We start from the raw sequence: 18,422 nt of genomic DNA, 5'->3' as shown, positions 1-18,422 counted from the left end.
GCAGTGGCAAAGCCACGTAGGTTAGCTCCTGATAAGCTAAAAATCGCCAAATCAGAATTCGAAAACATGATGCAGTTAGGGCATATCAAACCATCTAGCAGCAACTATGCTTCAACTCTTCATATGATACCTCAAAAGGGATCGTTAGAATGGAGACCAGTGGGTGATTACAGTGCTTTGAATGCACAAACAGTTAAAGACAAATACCCAATTCCTTGCATCGCTGATTTTACTGCAATTTTACATGGATCTAAGATATTTAGTCGAATCGACCTTGTCAAAGCCTATCACCAGATTCCCATAAATCCTGGAGACGTTCACAAGACTGCGATATGCGCCCCATTTGGCTTGTATTAGAGTTTGATGATGCAATTTGGGCTATGCAATGCCAGTGCTACTTTTTAAAAGTTCATCGATGAAGTCACTCGTGGCTTAACAAACGTTTATGTTTTTGTGGACGATATTCTTATTGCATCAAAAGATCTAGATGAGCACTTCAGACATTTTAAGGCTTTATTCTCTAGATTAGAGGAATATGGTCTTTGCATAAACGTTTCTAAATGTATTTTCGGCCTATCATCAATTGATTTTTTAGGTTTTAACCTTTCTGAAAAAGGAATTGAACCCCTTCCTGATAAAGTTAAGTGCATAACTGATTTTCCAAGTCCTCTACTCTCACTAAACTTTGTCAATTTTAAGGATTGTTTAATTTTTACCGATGTTTTATACCAAGAGCCGCCCACATAATTGCTCCTTTAGTTAAATTTTTAGAAGGGAATAAAAACAGAAAAAAAGTCTCGTTCCAAAGATCACGATTAGTATTGAAAGTCTTGCGGCCTTGCGGAATTTTGTCTCTAATGTAAATTTGTAAATTTTTCTCCTTTTGTTTTTTACTTACAACTGTAAGCCTCATGCTATACTTTGTGGTGCATGAGGAGTTTTAAGTCGTTTAAATTAAAAAAAAAAAAAAAGGTCACGATTCTTCTGAACCTCTTAAATCGAACGAAAGCACTGAAATTTCTTTTATTGCCGCTAAAAACGCTATTGCTCAGGCAACACTTTTGAGGCACCCCTTTCCAGGAGCTGAAATGAGTGTTTAGGTCGATGCATCGAGTGTCGCAGTTGGTGGCGCTTTAATGCAACTTTTGCAAGATAAATGGGAACCTATAGCTTTTTACTCTACCAAATTAAATAAAAGTCAGCGCAATTGGTCAACGTATGACAGGGAATTATTTGCTATATACTCCGCGATTAAGAAATTCCGTCACATGTTAAAAGGGAAAAAATTGCAAATCTATACAGATCAAAAACCCTCAATATTTGCCTTTAAACAAAATCCTAACAAATGTTCACCTCGGCAAGTACGACATTTAGATTTCATTTCCCAATACTCTACAGATACCCGTCATGTGCACGGTCTTCAAAGCATAGTTGCGGAAGCTTTATCTAGAATTGAACTTGATTCTATTTCCAAAGCAACGTTTTTAGATTTTAAAAAATTTGCTGAGACACAAAAAATGATCCAGAGCAACTTAAATATCATAATAATCAAACCACTTCTCTGAAACTTGAAATAAAACAATGTCATATTTCTGATGATGACTTAATATGGGATACATCAACCGGCCAGCCAAGACCATTTGTACCCGAGTAGTATCGAAAAATCATATTTGGTCACCTACACAATATGTCTCATTCTGGTATTCTAGCCACTACCAAATTAATCTAATATAGATTTGTATAGCCATTCATGAAACGCCAAATAAAAGACTGGGTTAAGTGTTGCGAACCTTACCAACTCTCAAAAGTCTAAAGATATACTAAAACACCTCTTGGAACATTTTCTCTTCCTGATGGACGCTTTTCCCATGTCCATATGAACATTGTTTTACCTCTACCTCCTTCTGGTAGTTTAAATTGCATTTTGACAATGATTGACAGATTTACCAGATGGCCGGAGGCCATCCTGACCAAAAAGCAGAAACCATCTGCAAATTTTTCTTTAATGCATGGATTAGCAGATTTGGTTGTCCTTCCATCGTGACAACCGATCGAGGAGCACATTTTGAATCGGAGTTGTTCAGAGCGTTTTCAGACTTATTGTGGACGACTAAAATACGGATTACAGCATATCATCCGATTTCAAACAGAATAGTAGTACGATTCCACAGACATCTAAAATCTGCACAAGAAACACATGAAAATGATCGGTGACATGACACCATTCCAGTTGTCCTATTGGGGATACGAACATCCATTAAAGAAGATTTAAATTTTTCTCCAGCTGAACTAATGTATGGTTCTCCTTTACGCCTGCCATGTGAGATATTTGAAAATACAAAACCAGCCACATCCAGTTATGCATTCATTTCAAAATTACGAGATCACATGCAGCAAATATTACCAACTGTCACAACAGCACATCGCGACGAAAAATTTTACGTGCATCCTAATTTAAAAATTTGCTCCCATGTTTATCTTCGGGCAGATCATGTAAAACCTCCATTGCGTCAGCCTTACTCCGGTCCTCTTAAAGTGATTAATAGAACGAAAAAAACATTACCATTGAACTGAATTGTCAAAAAACAACGGTTTATCTTGATCGAGTGAAACCCGCCTTTTATTTAACACTAGATTGCCTAATGAAGTCATTTTGACTGCTTTTAATTTCAATTAGAAAAACAATGATGTACATAATGACACATCTGCTTAGAATTTTGTGACTTTTTGTACAACATATAGTTTTTTTTATTGTTAATATTTACTAAAAACTTGTTATATAACTGTAAATAATATAAAAAATGTTAAAAAATAATTTTAAACAAATTTATTTACGCATTCACTATCCTGTCATTTTGACTGCTTTTAGGCAATATAGGTATATACGAAATTTCCGTCTTTCTAGTGTTAAAGGAAACTTTTTTAAAAGTAGTGTCAAAACCAGTTGTACCAAATGAGCCAGCCAAGCAACAACCAATTGTTGCACGTACAAGATCTGGCAGACATGTCAGATTTCCAAAAAAATTAGAGACATACATTACTAAGTAATTCATTTTTGTAGCTTAGTTTGTAATATCTGTTTTAAAGTGGCAAAAAATTTTATGTATTTTTTTTTTAAATTTCTGTTTACTAATTTTCATATTATTATTAGGTATATTCATTGTACAATTCTTGTTATATATTCTGCTCGAGTGGTTATATCGTTTCTTCAGTTACAGTCAGTCACTGGGGAGATACTCTGTGGCGGTGGCGAATAAAATCATCGCCGAACCGACAACAATTATAATGCAACCCTAGAAAAGAGGAGCAGAACGTCTTTAGCAGCGTGGCGGTGTGATGGTATAGAAATATGAATAAATAAGTTTTGTTTTCAACTAAGAATATGATGTTTTCCTTTTAAGAGCAAAATGCTCATATAATTAAACCTTTGAACGATCTAATATGGATAATCAACTAATTATTCCATACCACATTAAATATAATATTTAAAGTTTTGATTTTTGAGAAAACAAAAAATATTGAGCTCTTATTCGTTTAGAAAATATAACAATTGTGATAGAAATATTTCTGTAATGTGCGTTAGTAAAACCAACTGGCTGATAGTATTCTTTTGAGACATTTGCCAGGAATCTCAACAGAACATATAAGTATGTAGATTAAATTATGCTTACGTCTCTGAAGTTTCAACACTTTAACACGTTTGCTTCTAGATCTGCAACGATTTTTATTTCGTTCACCTATCATGTTTATTTCGAATTTAAATGTACAGGAAATTAATCGCTATCAATGTAAACATTGATACTGCCGAAGCTAGTCGCTAAATCCAGAATAACTCTCTTTCAAGCGCTTTCGTAAACAACGGAAAAAACGTTCTGATTTTCGATGTTGATAAAATTATTACGTAGTGACTATTCTCCCGAACTGTTTCACAAATTAAATATTGATTAAAATGTTTTAGAACTGCTTTTGGAATAAAGCTATTAATCTGTATTAATAAACATACATAAAGCATAAGCTAAAACATAAAGAATCTGCAATCAATGAGAGTATAAATATGCATTTTATGCTCTTTTTCGCAAATTGTTCTCATAAATAGTAAATTCACACTTCTTGTAGCCTTGCAGCGCCATCTAACTTCCACAAGCAGAACTACAAAATCAAATGTAACAAAACTTTAATATGCTTTTAAAAATAATTTACTACCTAATTTTCCAAAAATAAAACATTTTGGGTTCTGGCTAACAAGATTCTTGAATGTCGGGAAAAATTTCGAGCCTTTTTTAGTATGCTATTTAATCTGTGAAACTGTTCGGCGATTTTTAACATTACAGGTATAGGGCTTTAGGACCACTTTAAGGACCTTGCGAGCTCTGTTTAAAAAAAGAGTATCGTATCAAATATATATAAGAAAACAAAAATAATCATAGTAGAAGTATGAGGTGGTAAATGTAGTTTATCGTAATTGAAGAATATGCTGTGGGACATTTTATGCTAAAAATTCGAACGTAAGTTTCAGAATGTATCGAAACATGAGGATGCTATTTGCAAATCATCTTTTTCCAAAGAAAACTATGTAACCTAAATATCTAGCAGAGTGAAGCGATTTTTTAAACAATGAATCATACAATATGCAACATATTATTTCAATATCTTTATTCTTAAACATAACATAGTTCAATGTTTTCAAAATGCCACTAAACATTCAGCAATTCCTTGAGTTATAGAAAAAAGAACTATCGAAAATTATAGAAGACCTTGTGAATGTGCATAAGAATTGCTATACTATCTACATTTTAATTTCAAGCACCTGTTTCTTCTTCTAACTTTCTTGCCTAGAAGACTCGATTAAAACAACAAAATCTAATTAATGTCAGAGAAACATTTCATGTTATTATATTCTAAAAGCTTAGAAAATCATAGATAGTTTATAAATCGATTCAAATTTTCTTTTCAAAGGAGATTAAAATAAAATTAATTTTTTTTTTCTGGACAAAATATTGCTAAAAATTGTCTCTTCCCGAGATATTTTCTATTAACTATTAACTAAACCTCTCCGAGCAATCACAGAACATTTTTTTTTTTAACAGTCGGAGCTTGGTTGCTTAGCAACCTAGTAAAATTAAGTATTCCTCTTTTGAATTAGTCTATGGGTTATCTTAAAATATTCATTTGCGCCGGTGACATTTCTTGGCTGTTTTCTGGACTATCGCCAAATACATAAATCTTTATTGCGACCCAATTTACGACCTAATTTTTTCAAAATTTTGTCTACTCTATTTCAAGAGACAGGATTTCAAATATGTAAAAAAATATCTGTTTATTCAAAGAAAGTACGTTTTTGTGTCTGAATTCGTAACTTAATTAATAGTTAGCACTAATTAATTAACATATTTGAGGTCACTCTGCCCCCAGGGGCACACTCTTGTGTGACGGGTACGGCGCACCCGGGGCCCCGAGCTGGACCTGAGCATTCTTCCATTTCTCTCTTGCGAGGGTCCTGTTTTGAGTTTCTGATATTCACTTTATGATTTCATTGACCTAGTGAGCGAACATCATTTAAATGACTTTAAAAATCTGGTTATTATTTGCAGATTATAGGTTTTGATTATGCCTTTTTTGCAGTTTCTGAGTTATTGATATTGTTTCACATTTTGATTCGTCATGACAGATTTTCACTCATATCGTGGTTTCCAAGTTTATTGGTAAGGGCTGTTTGTTTTGGTTCGATTACTACCCTGGTGTGGTCGATTTTGATGGGAAGAAACCACCCGCGTGTTTGCCGTGCGTGGAGACCCGTGTCCCTGGAAAAGGGGATCCTGGCAGTTGAGGGGCATCTTGATACCCCAACACACTGCTTTGGCCCCTGCTTCAGGTAAACGGGAGGTGCATATCGGCCCGTATGCATCAATCGGCTAGTCACAAACGTCATCTGATGGCTAGGGTCAAGCCCGGGGTCACTTTCTGGGCACCTCGTTAAGGGTGGAGGCTGTTTCAGGGGTGACTTTCGGGCGTATAACTATTAGTCAGCATCGTTGTATAAGTAACAGATTTTTTACTGTTACTTACATCCCCTAAGTTGGACTCCGTGGTGGGTGGTGCCGCTGATAGTAGAAGTTAGTTTAGTTTTCTATGGCTGAAAATGAACAGGTGTTCAGTTCCGCACACCGAAATAAAAGCGGAGCAACCCCTTCACCCAGTTTCAACCTTTCTAAATGTTCAAATTATGACCCTACTAAAGCTAAATTCCTAATATTAAGTTCAACAGAAAAAAAGCTATCTACCGTATCCCCATTTCTTGTGCAAAAATCTCTTGAATCATCAATAGGTAATCCAAAGAATGTTAAACAGTTACCCTCTGGCGATTTACTAGTCGAGACTACATCTGAAAAACAAACTAATGCTCTCTTGAAAACACATAACTTAGGCAACATATCAATAACAGTATCACCTCATAATACATTAAATATATCGAAAGGCGTAATTTCTGATAAAGCTCTCCAGTCTCTCCCAATAGAAGAAATACTCGAAGGCCTATCAAACCAAGGTGTTATTGATGCACGCCATATTACAATAAAAAAAGGTACAGACATAATCAATACTCAACACCTAATATTAACTTTCAATACTGCTGAACTACCAAACGATGTCAAAGCTGGATACCGAAACTGTAAAGTCCGCCCGTACGTCCCTAACCCTTTGCGCTGTTTTAAGTGTCAAAAATTTGGCCATTCCACGAATAACTGTAGGGGAAAAGAAACCTGCTCACGTTGTAGTGAAACAGGACACTCATTCAGAACCTGCAACCTTCCTGAAAAATGCGTAAACTGCAGCGAACCACATTCAGCTAACTCTCGTTTCTGTTCCCGGTGGAAACAAGAAAAACAAATTCTCAATATAAAAGTAACACAAAATATAAGTTATTATGAAGCTAAATCAAAACTTTTAAGCTCGCAACCAAGACCAAACGTTTCATATGCTGCAATAGCCGCCACTAAGCAAACAAAATCTATAGCAACACAGTATGAAATTATAGAAACAGAAGCGCAAAGCACAAAACTAAAAATTCTGTCACCTAAACGGGCATCTAATAAGTCAAAAACATCTCAAAATTCTCAAACACCAAGCACTTCGAAACCCATAGAAACCCAATCCAAAGCACTGAGTAATAGTGATAGTAATAAGTATCTAAAATTGACTCCTGAGATGGTTAACGTTCTACACAAGAAATTAACGCAACCTCCCGTTGTAAGTAAATCTAAATACATCCCTAAAAGCAGACAAAATAAATTCAAATTCCGACAAAAACAACTTAACAATAAACAAGACGAAAAGTACCTATCAGATGCTATGAGCACTGAAGAAGACAACACTGGACCGGAAATGCAAATTGATGAAGGATTGGATACGCCAGTCAACCTTTGTCCAAAAAATACAAAACCAAAAATCAAAAGGTAATGGACAACAAAGTTTTATCGTGGAACTGTAGAGGATTTCATTCTAGCTGTTCAGATATTAAAAGCTTGATAGAGGTGTATAATCCTGCTTGCATTGCTTTGCAAGAAACTTTCTTGAAACCATGTCATACAACTACTATACGCAGGTATACACTCTTAAGAAAAGACGATACCTCTGGAAATAGAGCATGCGGAGGTGTGTCTCTTCTAATATCCAACAAATATCCGTTTTCAAACATTAACCTTAAAACAAATCTTCAAGCTATTGCAGCTCAAATAACAATAACATCACTTATAACTTTCTGCTCTGTTTACCTTCCTCCGAATCAATCTATTCAACAATCTGATCTAGACGATTTAATAAATCAGTTGCCAATACCTTTTTTCTTATTAGGGGATTTTAATGGCCATAACGTAGTGTGGGGAAGTAATGATACAAACTTTCGGGGATCACAAATAGAAAAACTAATCAACGACCACCAGCTCTGTTTACTCAATAATGATGAACTAACGCACTTCCACTTTCCAACCAGAACATTTCACTCAATAGATTTAATAATTTGCTCTCCCAATGTTTATAGTACGTCAGAATTAAAAATACACAATGATTTATGCCAAAGTGACCATTTTCCTTTAATTTTACGTATCTCAGGATCTGGACAAAATCTTGAAAACGTACAACCGAAATATAAATTTTCACATGCTGACTGGAACTTGTTTAAAAACTCTGTAAACCTAAATGACAATTTAATCAATAACAAATCTATTGAAGAAGCTACAATATCCATTACAAACGCTATTTTAGATGCAGCTGATAAAAGCATACCCTGCACCTCTGGTAACCTCCCGAGGTATCCCAAACCTTGGTGGAACCCAGAATGTAGCGCTGCTCAAAAAGCTCAAAAGAGAGCATGGAGAAAATTTCGAAGATTTCCTACCATTGAAAATTTAATAGCTTTCAAAAAATCGCGAGCCTTTTCACGGAAAACTAGAAGAATTAGTCAAAAAAAATCTTGGGTGCAATATGTCTCTAGTATAAACAACAAAACTACATCCCGCGAAATCTGGAAAAAAATTAAAACCATTTCTGGCCACTATCCTAATAAATCTATACCGCATTTGGAAACCAGTGGAAATAAAATATTCGATGTTAAAGATATCGCTAATATTCTGGCTGAAAGTTTTAGCAAAGTATCAGACCCTTCTAATTATCCGACAAAATTTCAATTGTATAAAAATAAAATTGAAAAAATACCTCTAAGAGTTTTATCATGCCCATCTGATGAATACAATTCCCCAATTGCTTTTTCAGAATTAAAATCTGCTTTAAGCTGTGTCCGGTTTACATCGGCAGGTCCAGACAAACTTCATAATTCTATGCTAAAAAATATTCCAGATACTGATTTACAAACAATTTTAAAGCTATTTAACAAAATTTGGTTAGAAAGAGAATTTCCATCTTCTTGGCGAAAATCTATTGTCATAGCTATTCCCAAACCCGAAAAAGATTCGAAAAACCCGAACAATTATAGACCAATTGCATTGACTAGCTGCCTCTGTAAACTTCTCGAAAAGATAATTAATACCAGACTAGTCCAACTTCTTGAATCTCGAAATATATATCATAGCAATCAGAGCGGGTTTCGAAAATGCAGATCCACTATTGACAATATACTTATGCTAGAAACGCAAGTAAGGTTAGCTTTTCTTAAAAAACAACACCTTGTGACAGTGCTATTCGATTTGGAAAAAGCATACGATAGGACTTGGAAACATGGTATTTTAATGGATCTAATTAAATATAATATTACGGGAAACATGTTTTATTTTATTAAGAACTTTTTAACTGATAGAACCTTTCAGGTACGCATTAATACAATTTTATCAAATGATTTTAACCAACTTGAAGGAGTTCCACAAGGTAGCGTGATTAGTGTGACTTTGTTTCTTATAAAAATAAATGAACTTTTATCATTTTTACCTAATACAGTGGAAGGCGAGTTATTTGTAGACGATTTTAGATTGACCTGCAGAGCCACGTGCATGCGAACTATTGAACGACAGTTACAACTGTCAATAAACAAGATTTTAAAATGGTCTGATTTAAATGGATTCACCTTTTCACCTAGTAAAACTTCTTGTATTCATTTCTGTCGAAAACGAGGGATTCATCCTGATCCTGAACTTTACATTAATAATGCTGTAATCCCTGTTGTTCAGGAAGCAAAATTTTTAGGGCTGATCTTAGATTCAAAATTAACATTTAAAGCTCACGTCCAAAACTTACGAAAATCCTGTTTTGCAAAATTAAATATCTTAAAAGTGCTGACTAATACATCATGGGGGGCAGATACTACATCTATGCTCAAAATATATCATTCTTTAATCCGTTCCAAGTTAGATTATGGTGCTATAGTTTATGGATCAGCTAGAAAGTCTGTTTTAAAATATCTAGACACTATTCATCATCAAGGACTCAGGATTGCCACAGGAGCTTTCCGTACATCACCTATCGAAAGTTTATATGCTTTGCATAACGAACCTTCTCTCGCTCTGAGACGAAATAGACTCTCTCTTAACTTTTATTTTCACATTAAATGTCACCCTTCTCATCCATTATACTCTCATGTTTTAACACCATCATGTTCTACTCATTTCAACAACAGACCTGCCTTAATTCCTACTTTCGGATTAAGAATGAAAAACCTTTTAACACAATTAGATTTAGATGATTTTAAAGTTTTAGAATCAGCTGAGTTAATTCCTGTGTGGAATGAAGTACATGTCAAAACTGTTGACACTTTTAAAAACTTGACTAAGGATAAAACATCTGCGGTGATTTATCAACAGCTATTTTATTCCCATTTATATAATTTTAACGACTTTTATGTGTTATACACAGATGGATCAAAATTCAATAACCATGTTGCTAGTGCGGTTGTGCACAGCGCAGGAGTGCTATCAGAGAAACTACCTTCAAATTTTTCTGTATTTTCCTCGGAATGTTGCGCCATTCTTCTTGCTCTACAATTTCTTTCAAAACAAATGCACAAAAAATGGTTTATTTTTTCTGATTCAAAAAGCTGTATCGATGCTATAAAAAATTTCAGCAGTAAATCTCACTCTACTATACCACATATTTTAAATTTATACATTGAACTCACGAACAATAACTACGAAATAATATTTGGTTGGATTCCTGGACATATGGGCATTAAAGGTAACGAAACAGCAGACTCAATAGCCAAATCGACCCACAATCTTACGAATAAACCACACTGTTTACCTGACATTCGAAATTTAGTTGCAGAATCTCTTACCCAACTCAGACAGGCCAACTGGAATAATGAAATAAACAATAAATTACATGAGATCAAATCAGATATTAAACCATTTGCACCATTGACTAATTACAACAGAAAAACCCAGGTACTTATCAACAGACTACGCATTGGGCACACCCGCTTGACACACAAGTATTTAATTTTAAATGAAGCACCTCCACAATGCAATTTTTGCAAAGATTCTCTTACAGTAAAACATTTTCTGACCCAGTGTATGAAATTTAAATCTAAAAGACGACAGTACTTTAACTGTGACTTTCCGACTTTATCATTCTTACTTGGAGACACACCTCATCCAAATTTAATACTGTACATAAAACATATCGGGTTTTACAACTTGATTTAGTACTAGTTATAACCTAGTTGACAAATTTTAAATTAGTTGTTTTAATTTTGGACAAATTGCTCATTTTAACCTAATTGTTCTGGTTTTAACAAAGTTACAGTAATTTTAACCTAGATTTCGGCGCGGTATAGCCAAACCATGGCTCTTGCGCTAAAAATTTACATCAATCAATCAATCAATTGAGGTCACTCTCAGGAACCATTAAGTTTGACACTTAGTTCGTGAAAATCCGATCATTAGGACAAACGTTATTCAGGGTGATATCCTTTTTTTTTAGGACTGTACCTGTGTTTACTGACAGATCGAAATCTGCGGGATATGTTGGCTGTGATGTCATCATCGGTGATGATGCCTATAGTTACAAAATGCCAGATATTTGTTCCGTCTTCACTGCTGAAGCTGTTGCCATCCTCTAGTCATCACGGCTGATTTCTACGCGCTCTACAAAGAAATATTGCATATACTAAGATAGTATGAGTGTTTTGCGCCAGTTGGAAAATTTTAACAGTGAAAATCATCCGATTTTATGTTTCATTAATCACTTGCTGACTATCCTTCACAGAAATAGGTTTCATATTTTATTCTGTTATGTAACGAATCACGTCGGTCTTCCAGAGAACGACTTGGCTGATTCGGCTACATGATCTGCTTCCTCTGTTTTAACTCTATCTGTACCTTTCTCGGACACAGAAACTTATATTCGACATCTCTATGGCAACAACAGTGGGATCTTTAAATTTTTAACAAGTCGCACTCAATAAAAACAGATGTATAAAATAAATTTGGCCAGATCTTTTGATGCTAGTTGTTACTCTTTTGTTACGGGCGTTTGATTTTGTGATAAGATGTAGATATAGTTAGTAAAATTTCGGATAGATAATATGTTGAGTAACTGATAGTGGTTTGGGTTAATTTGTCCATTCTTCTGAAATACGAATTAGGTAAATTTTTCTTGAATATTACGTAGTTTTTTGTGTTAGCTAATAAGCCATAATAAGTATAATAAATTGCCTAAGCATGATATAAAGTTGGAAGATATGTGTGTGAAAATGAAGATTTAAAAAATAGTTGTTGGAATTATAAGAAAAAGTGAGGAAAAAATTCTTGATTTAAAAATAAAGAATTCATGACAAGTTACACATCCAGAACTTAATTAATGTTCTTAAACATTATTAACAGCAAAATTATTCACCTAAATTCGTACTGGAAGGCGTTGGTTGTGGGATTGTTGTGGCTGATATTACTTACAGCTACGACATTCCTGCAATTTGCTCTGTTTTTACAGCGGAAGCATTTGCTATCCTGTTAGCTTTAAGGCTCATTTCTTCGCATTCGGCTAGAAAATTTTGTATATACTCGGATAGTTTGAGTGTTTTAAGACAGTTAGAACATGTGAGAAACGAAGCTCATCCAATTTTAATTTTTATTCAACATATATTGACTTCTCTATACAAGAAGGGTTTTAAAATTTTATTTTGCTGGATTCCCAGTCATGTAGGTATCAAAGGAAATGACAAAGCTGATTCTGCTGCACGATCTGCCTCTTCTCCAATACCATTATCTGTCCCATTTTCTGATTTAAAAAACCACATTCGCAAACTTGTTCAGTGTTTATGGCAGCAACACTGGGACCTGCAAGGCGAAAACAAATTACATTCTGTTAAACCTACTTTGGAGCCTTGGCCTGCACTGCACATGCGCAGGACAGATGTCAAACTCACCCGTTTGCGAGTAGGACATACTCGACTTACTCACCTTCATTTGCTATTTGGAGAACCTCCTCCCAAATGCAACGATTGCAACGTTTTACTCACGATTCATCACATTTTAATACTTTGTCCATGTTTTAACCAGCTTCGCCTCACCTTTTTTGGTAGCTCCATTTTATGCATAAAAGACTTGTTAGATGAAAACCATCATCCTAACATCTTTGCTTTTCTTCGCACTATTGGTATTTTAAACAGTATATAAGAAATTTATCAAGTTTTATCCACATATAAAAATACTTGCATTTTCACTGTTTTAAAATTCTCATCATTTTTACTATACTTATTGTGTAATTGTACTCTATTCTACCTTTTAATGTTTTTAAAACCGTGTGTCTGGCGCATCATGTCCTCTCTGGACCTTGTGCCATTAAATCTTACATTCAATTCAATTCAATTCGTACTGGAAGGCAAAATTAGAATAAATATTCTGAAGTAAAATTGTTTAGCAAAGAATTTAAAAATATATCGCTCAAGGGTTGCAATAGTGACACAACTCAAAAAACACGTGTTTTGGACTAAGAACAGGTGTAAATATGAAAACAAATATTCTTTCAGCTGCAATAGTAGCACAATTCATAATTCAACTAGATGGTAATCTTCGTTTAAGCAAACTGAAGCATTTCTTATGCATTTTGCCTAGCAGTGAAAACTTTAAACCCACTTATCTCAAAAATAAATTTTTTGAGTTGTGCCGCTATTGAAGTCCATCAGCGATATGTATTAAACGAACGCAGCGTTAACACATAACATTAGTAAGAATTAGATTTCTACGTAGTTCAATAAGGGTACAAAAGCATAGAGATTAAAAAAAATTGAAATAATACGTTATGTTAGGGTATATGGTTTTAATTAGGGCAGACATCAGTTTTATGCGCAGCAACAATTAAGAATTTAAATGAGGTTAGGATTCGGCTAGTAGGTAATTATGTAGGGCGTTATTATGAAGGGCATTATTGATTTTTAATGCTAATTACTCTAATCAAAGTTATGCATATGATTCGTGATTTTTAAGTGAAGCAAATTAACTCTTCAACTGAGGAAAGTTTGCCAGAAAAGATGCGTATTTTTCGCTTGTCAGCAAAATGTAAGGAATTTGAAGCCTTCTTATGCTATTCATAAATTTAAAGCAAAGAGTGGACAATACTAGAGTTCAGCGATAGCAAGAAATAAGGATAGGAAAGTTAGCAGGTTAAAAAAGGCAAGCTACGAGAATATTAGTTTTGTGCATATATATTACGAGAAATGCTTCATTAAGATCAACAAAACGTTCAATTTTTTTATTTTAATAAACTTTTGAATTTACTTCATATCAAATAGATTTTTCTTTACCGTCAAAAATAACAAGTTTTTCTGAACATTTACTGTAAACCTTGACGGCAAGTCTTGACACTTGTTAAGAAATATCTCGTTAAAATTTAAAAGTTTAATTTACCGTAATAGAAATAAATGGCCCATGAAAGCGATCACAAGCATGTTTGAAGGTCTACTAGTGATGGAGACACAGGCATCAAAACAGTTCTGAGCATGAAAAATACAAAAAAGTCATAGAACTATGAACAATCTAAATAAATTTTGCCATCGACGAAATTTGAAGTCCCTTTGGAACAGAACTACAGTACTGTCATTCGTTGTAGTAGTGTTTCTTTTCCATCAAATTTTGTACAAAATATATGAAGGCTAAATGTAAAGACATATTTTATTATATTAAATTACAATGCTATTTAATTTTTAAAATGCTTATTTAGGATATATGACGAGTATTCTTCCTTAATCATAACCTAAATCAAGTTTATGAGAAAATTGCTAAGCAAAAATAATTACTGCTACATAAATAACTAAGCAAACCCCAAATGAGTTTTTTGGCAGACTATACAGAAAGATGATGTTGATGAAGTTATAAAATCTTTTATTCGTCTTGTATTGAGCACACAAAATCTCCTTCAGCTGAAAATAGATTTTGCAGTGTATACTAAAGTGAAGAATTCTAAAATAAATTGAATATAGATTTGAAATAGCAATTGTTGGAGGCAGTAATAAATATTCCTGTTATAAAACTATTATGCGAGTGTAGTAGGGAAGCTAGGAAATTCATTGAAAATGCTATGGAAATGTTGTGAAACGAAATGAATTACTTTTGAGAAAATAAAAGTTAAAAATTTGAATAATATCCCAGTGAGATAAAAATTACTTGATTAAAATTATTCAGGAAAAACAATACGTATTAAAAGGGCAGATAGGATTCAAATATGAGTGAAGCAAATGGTACATCTGGAATTTATAAATCACGAATTCTTAACACTTGTATCACTTATAAAACGGAGCCGATTGTAATTGTTATTAACCACGATAAAATGAGATGTCAGGAAAAAAAAGGTAACTTTTGGAAAAGTTTTGTTTCATATTTCATTGAAACATTAAATATGCAATGAATTTTACTATATTCATTTATTAAATTAATTAGTTCCCCTTCCTCTAAATTACTGGTGTCTGAGGTTTACTCCCTGAAGTTAGCTAGGGTAAATTCAGCGTGGAAGCACCCACCAGATCATGATCCAAATGTGCCGGATGCACTATCCCTGCAGTGCACTTGTCCTAGATTTGCTCAAACAGCTTTGCCAAGACTTAGGACCGGCCATATAAAGTGTTTGACCTTCAGAGAGAAAGAAAAGACCTATGCCTATTGTCATTGCTCGGCCATCTCTTCTCCATATCCATCTCATCTTTTGGATTGCATTGGTGCCTCTGTGAGGCAACTTATGAGTGATGGAGACACTGTCTATGACTTGCTGATGTGACATGATCTTCTGGACTTGGTCTAGGGCTCTAGACCAAAGGGGATAAGCAACAACAACATCAAATTAATAAAAGAAATTATTTTAATTTGAAGTGTTTTAAAACATATTAAACCTTTAATAGCTAGAGTAGAGTTAATAAATTTTTTGTAGTTGTTTCATTGTAAATTATTACATGCCGGACATTGCTGGAATTTCCCTAGAGTCTTACATGTGATGGACTAATGATCAATTAAGAAAAATATTTGCAATATTACAATGATTTATAATATTACCAAAATTACTTCAAAAAATTATATAATATGAAAATATATATGCTGAATCATCTATTTATTTCTAAAAATACATTTATGCAATCTAATCTCCATTCACGTGACTTTCTTTGATTATTATAGATATTCTATTTTTTGACTTAGAACTTTTTTCTTAATTAAAAAAAGAAAATATTGACTCCATTAAATCATGAAAAGTACAATTTTTTTTTCTAAGATTAAAGATGCATTAAAACACATTTAATGTTAAAAATGTCCCACACGTAACCATGGAATGATACAATATTTGAAGTCGATGCAATTGATGAAATGGCCTGTATTTTTTAATTGGGATTTTTTAGCTTATTTACTTTACTTAGTGCAACTGAACACTAAATTGTTATTCTGAAAGACAATGGTTATTTCTCTTTAATTTAAATCATGATTTTTTGCCCTATAAGTCCTTGACGCTATATAGCCTAATTTAACTTTGATGTAAAAAGTATACATAAACATTAAGTGAAGAAATAGTTCACAATAGAGACTCTAAAGAAACTGGACCTGTGCTGCACTTGCGTAGTGCAGACGCTAAACTTACTCGTCTGCGAATAGATCACACCCGGTTGCACTCACGGAAATGCTCACGGTTTTGGCACCGCTTGGCGCGGTCGAGAATAAGCTCTCTGAAAACCGCGAAATTGAGAATATGGTAACCCAATCGATCTATGCGTCACATCTTGCTACAGCGTACAACCCTATTACGTTGATTGAGTAGGAAAATGATGGTTCTATTCCAGTTAAAAATTTCTTTCTTATTCACTTCTATCTTCACACCACACCGCTATTGTATTTTTTATTAGCGGTTTTCGTTTTGAATGAAAAATTCATACTTAATTTAATGTTTATGTCTCAGAATTTTATTTAAAAATAGATTCTTGTAAATATTTTATTTTTCAATTTCTTTTTTTTTTTTTATTATTGTTCTTGAAAGTGTAAAATCTATTTTTTTTTTAATCTATTTGCCAAGACAGTTTACCATTCTTTACTATGCTATATATATAAAGGCTTGTGTGCTCACTATATACTAAAGCATATTGCATTCAGTTTCCAATTCAAATGTAAGAAAATTTTATATAAGGTATTTTTATTGCAGTACATTGCAAAAACTGCTTTTATCGTTAAATTCAGCATTTCAGATGCGTAATTAGGAATGAAAATAAATTATTTTATTCCAAATGCATAATAAAAATTCTTCACAATCAAATACATATTGTTACGCTAATAATGAACTATAATAGATTTGAGAAATGAGTTAAAGAAGAACTTTGTACAGTTAAAAAAAATTGCCTCACTTGTTTGCTTTGTCAGATGTAGGAGATTTCATTAAATCGTTTTTCCTCAAATAAAGCATTTAATCAGAAAAAGGTGATAATTTTCAGTTGGAAATATATATAAGAAATTTTTCACAAAGGAATCAATATTTTTACGCAAATAATAAATTAAGATAGATCTGAAAAAATAGACCTGAGAAAGCAATTAATACATTTAAAGTGCTTTAATTTAACCTTATCATTTTAGTCATTTGTTTGCAGTTTCAAAAGTAATAAAAGTTTAAAGAAAATATTTATTTCATTATCATATGCAGCACTTTACTTTAACCTTATTATTTTATTCATTGTCAATAAGATGAAGATTTTAATGACAATACTTCAATATTTTGAAAGTTTCAAAAATTATAAAAATTCAGAAAAAAAAGTTTTATTTAATTTTAATCCGATCAAATTTACTGTAACATTATTTTATTCAAATGAATTTCAAAAGTGATGAAGTACAAGAACCAAGTTTTATTTTATAATTATACGACTAAAAATTTTGCCATTTCTTATACCATCACTAGTGCCATTTCTTATAACATTACTAAATAAGATATTATATAATAGTATAAGAAAAAAAATAAAGGGAAGATTCAAAATAAATAATAAGAAATACCTCACAGAAAAATCGATACTTTTACACAAATAATAATTAATTGTGGAATATCTTAGGAAATGGATCTACAAAAGCAAATTATATACATTTAAAATAATTTATCCTTAGAAGGCAACAGTGAACTATTTTGCTAATATGAAATATATTTCAGATGTTTTTGTATATAGTTTTAAAAACTTAAATAAACATGTATAATAAAATTAGTTACAGTTCCTTGACATAAGAGTTTCTCTGTTTCTTCAGTTTGATTAGACCAATCTGAACTTAAGTATATATAAAAGTAAAATATAATTTATATTTTAGGGCTCTAAGAGAACTTTTGCTGCTTTTATTTGTTCTTTAGCATTTATGCTATTTTTAACTTAATTGATTTGTTTTATCCATCATGATTGCTTACATCTTAAAAAATATCTGTAGTTGATTTATACAGAAAATTACATTGTCAACTTTCATCATAATTAACAACACTTAAACTCG

The 18,422-nt window shown here is 32.9% G+C and overlaps 1 protein-coding gene across 1 annotated transcript; it reads left to right on the top strand.

The window, feature by feature from the left end:
• The first annotated feature begins 7,454 nt into the window (after nt 1-7,454).
• Nucleotides 7,455-15,708, top strand: LOC147811882 (uncharacterized). The gene is made up of 4 exons (XM_087162263.1): nt 7,455-9,146; nt 9,675-10,883; nt 12,324-13,045; nt 15,375-15,708. The coding sequence occupies exons 1-4, from the start codon at nt 7,455-7,457 to the stop codon at nt 15,706-15,708; spliced, it is 3,957 nt and encodes a 1,318-aa protein (XP_087018389.1).
• The last annotated feature ends 2,714 nt before the right edge of the window (nt 15,709-18,422 follow it).

Source organism: Parasteatoda tepidariorum, chromosome 4 (genome assembly GCF_982258835.1).
Source record: "Parasteatoda tepidariorum strain Cologne lab strain chromosome 4, Ptep-v5.0, whole genome shotgun sequence".
NCBI classification, from domain to species: domain Eukaryota; kingdom Metazoa; phylum Arthropoda; class Arachnida; order Araneae; family Theridiidae; genus Parasteatoda; species Parasteatoda tepidariorum.
The sequence above is the reverse complement of the archived record's forward strand: the minus strand, read 5'-3'. Positions and strand labels throughout refer to the sequence as shown.

Bases quoted from the DNA above. Each gene is read 5' to 3' on its own strand.
- LOC147811882 (XM_087162263.1), top strand. From the start codon at position 7,455: ATGGACAACAAAGTTTTATCGTGGAACTGTAGAGGATTTCATTCTAGC. The intron at 9,147-9,674 runs GTAAGGTTAGCT...CCTGTTGTTCAG, and splicing joins TACTTATGCTAGAAACGCAA to GAAGCAAAATTTTTAGGGCT. The intron at 13,046-15,374 runs GTTAGATGAAAA...TAAATTAATTAG, and splicing joins ATTTTATGCATAAAAGACTT to TTCCCCTTCCTCTAAATTAC.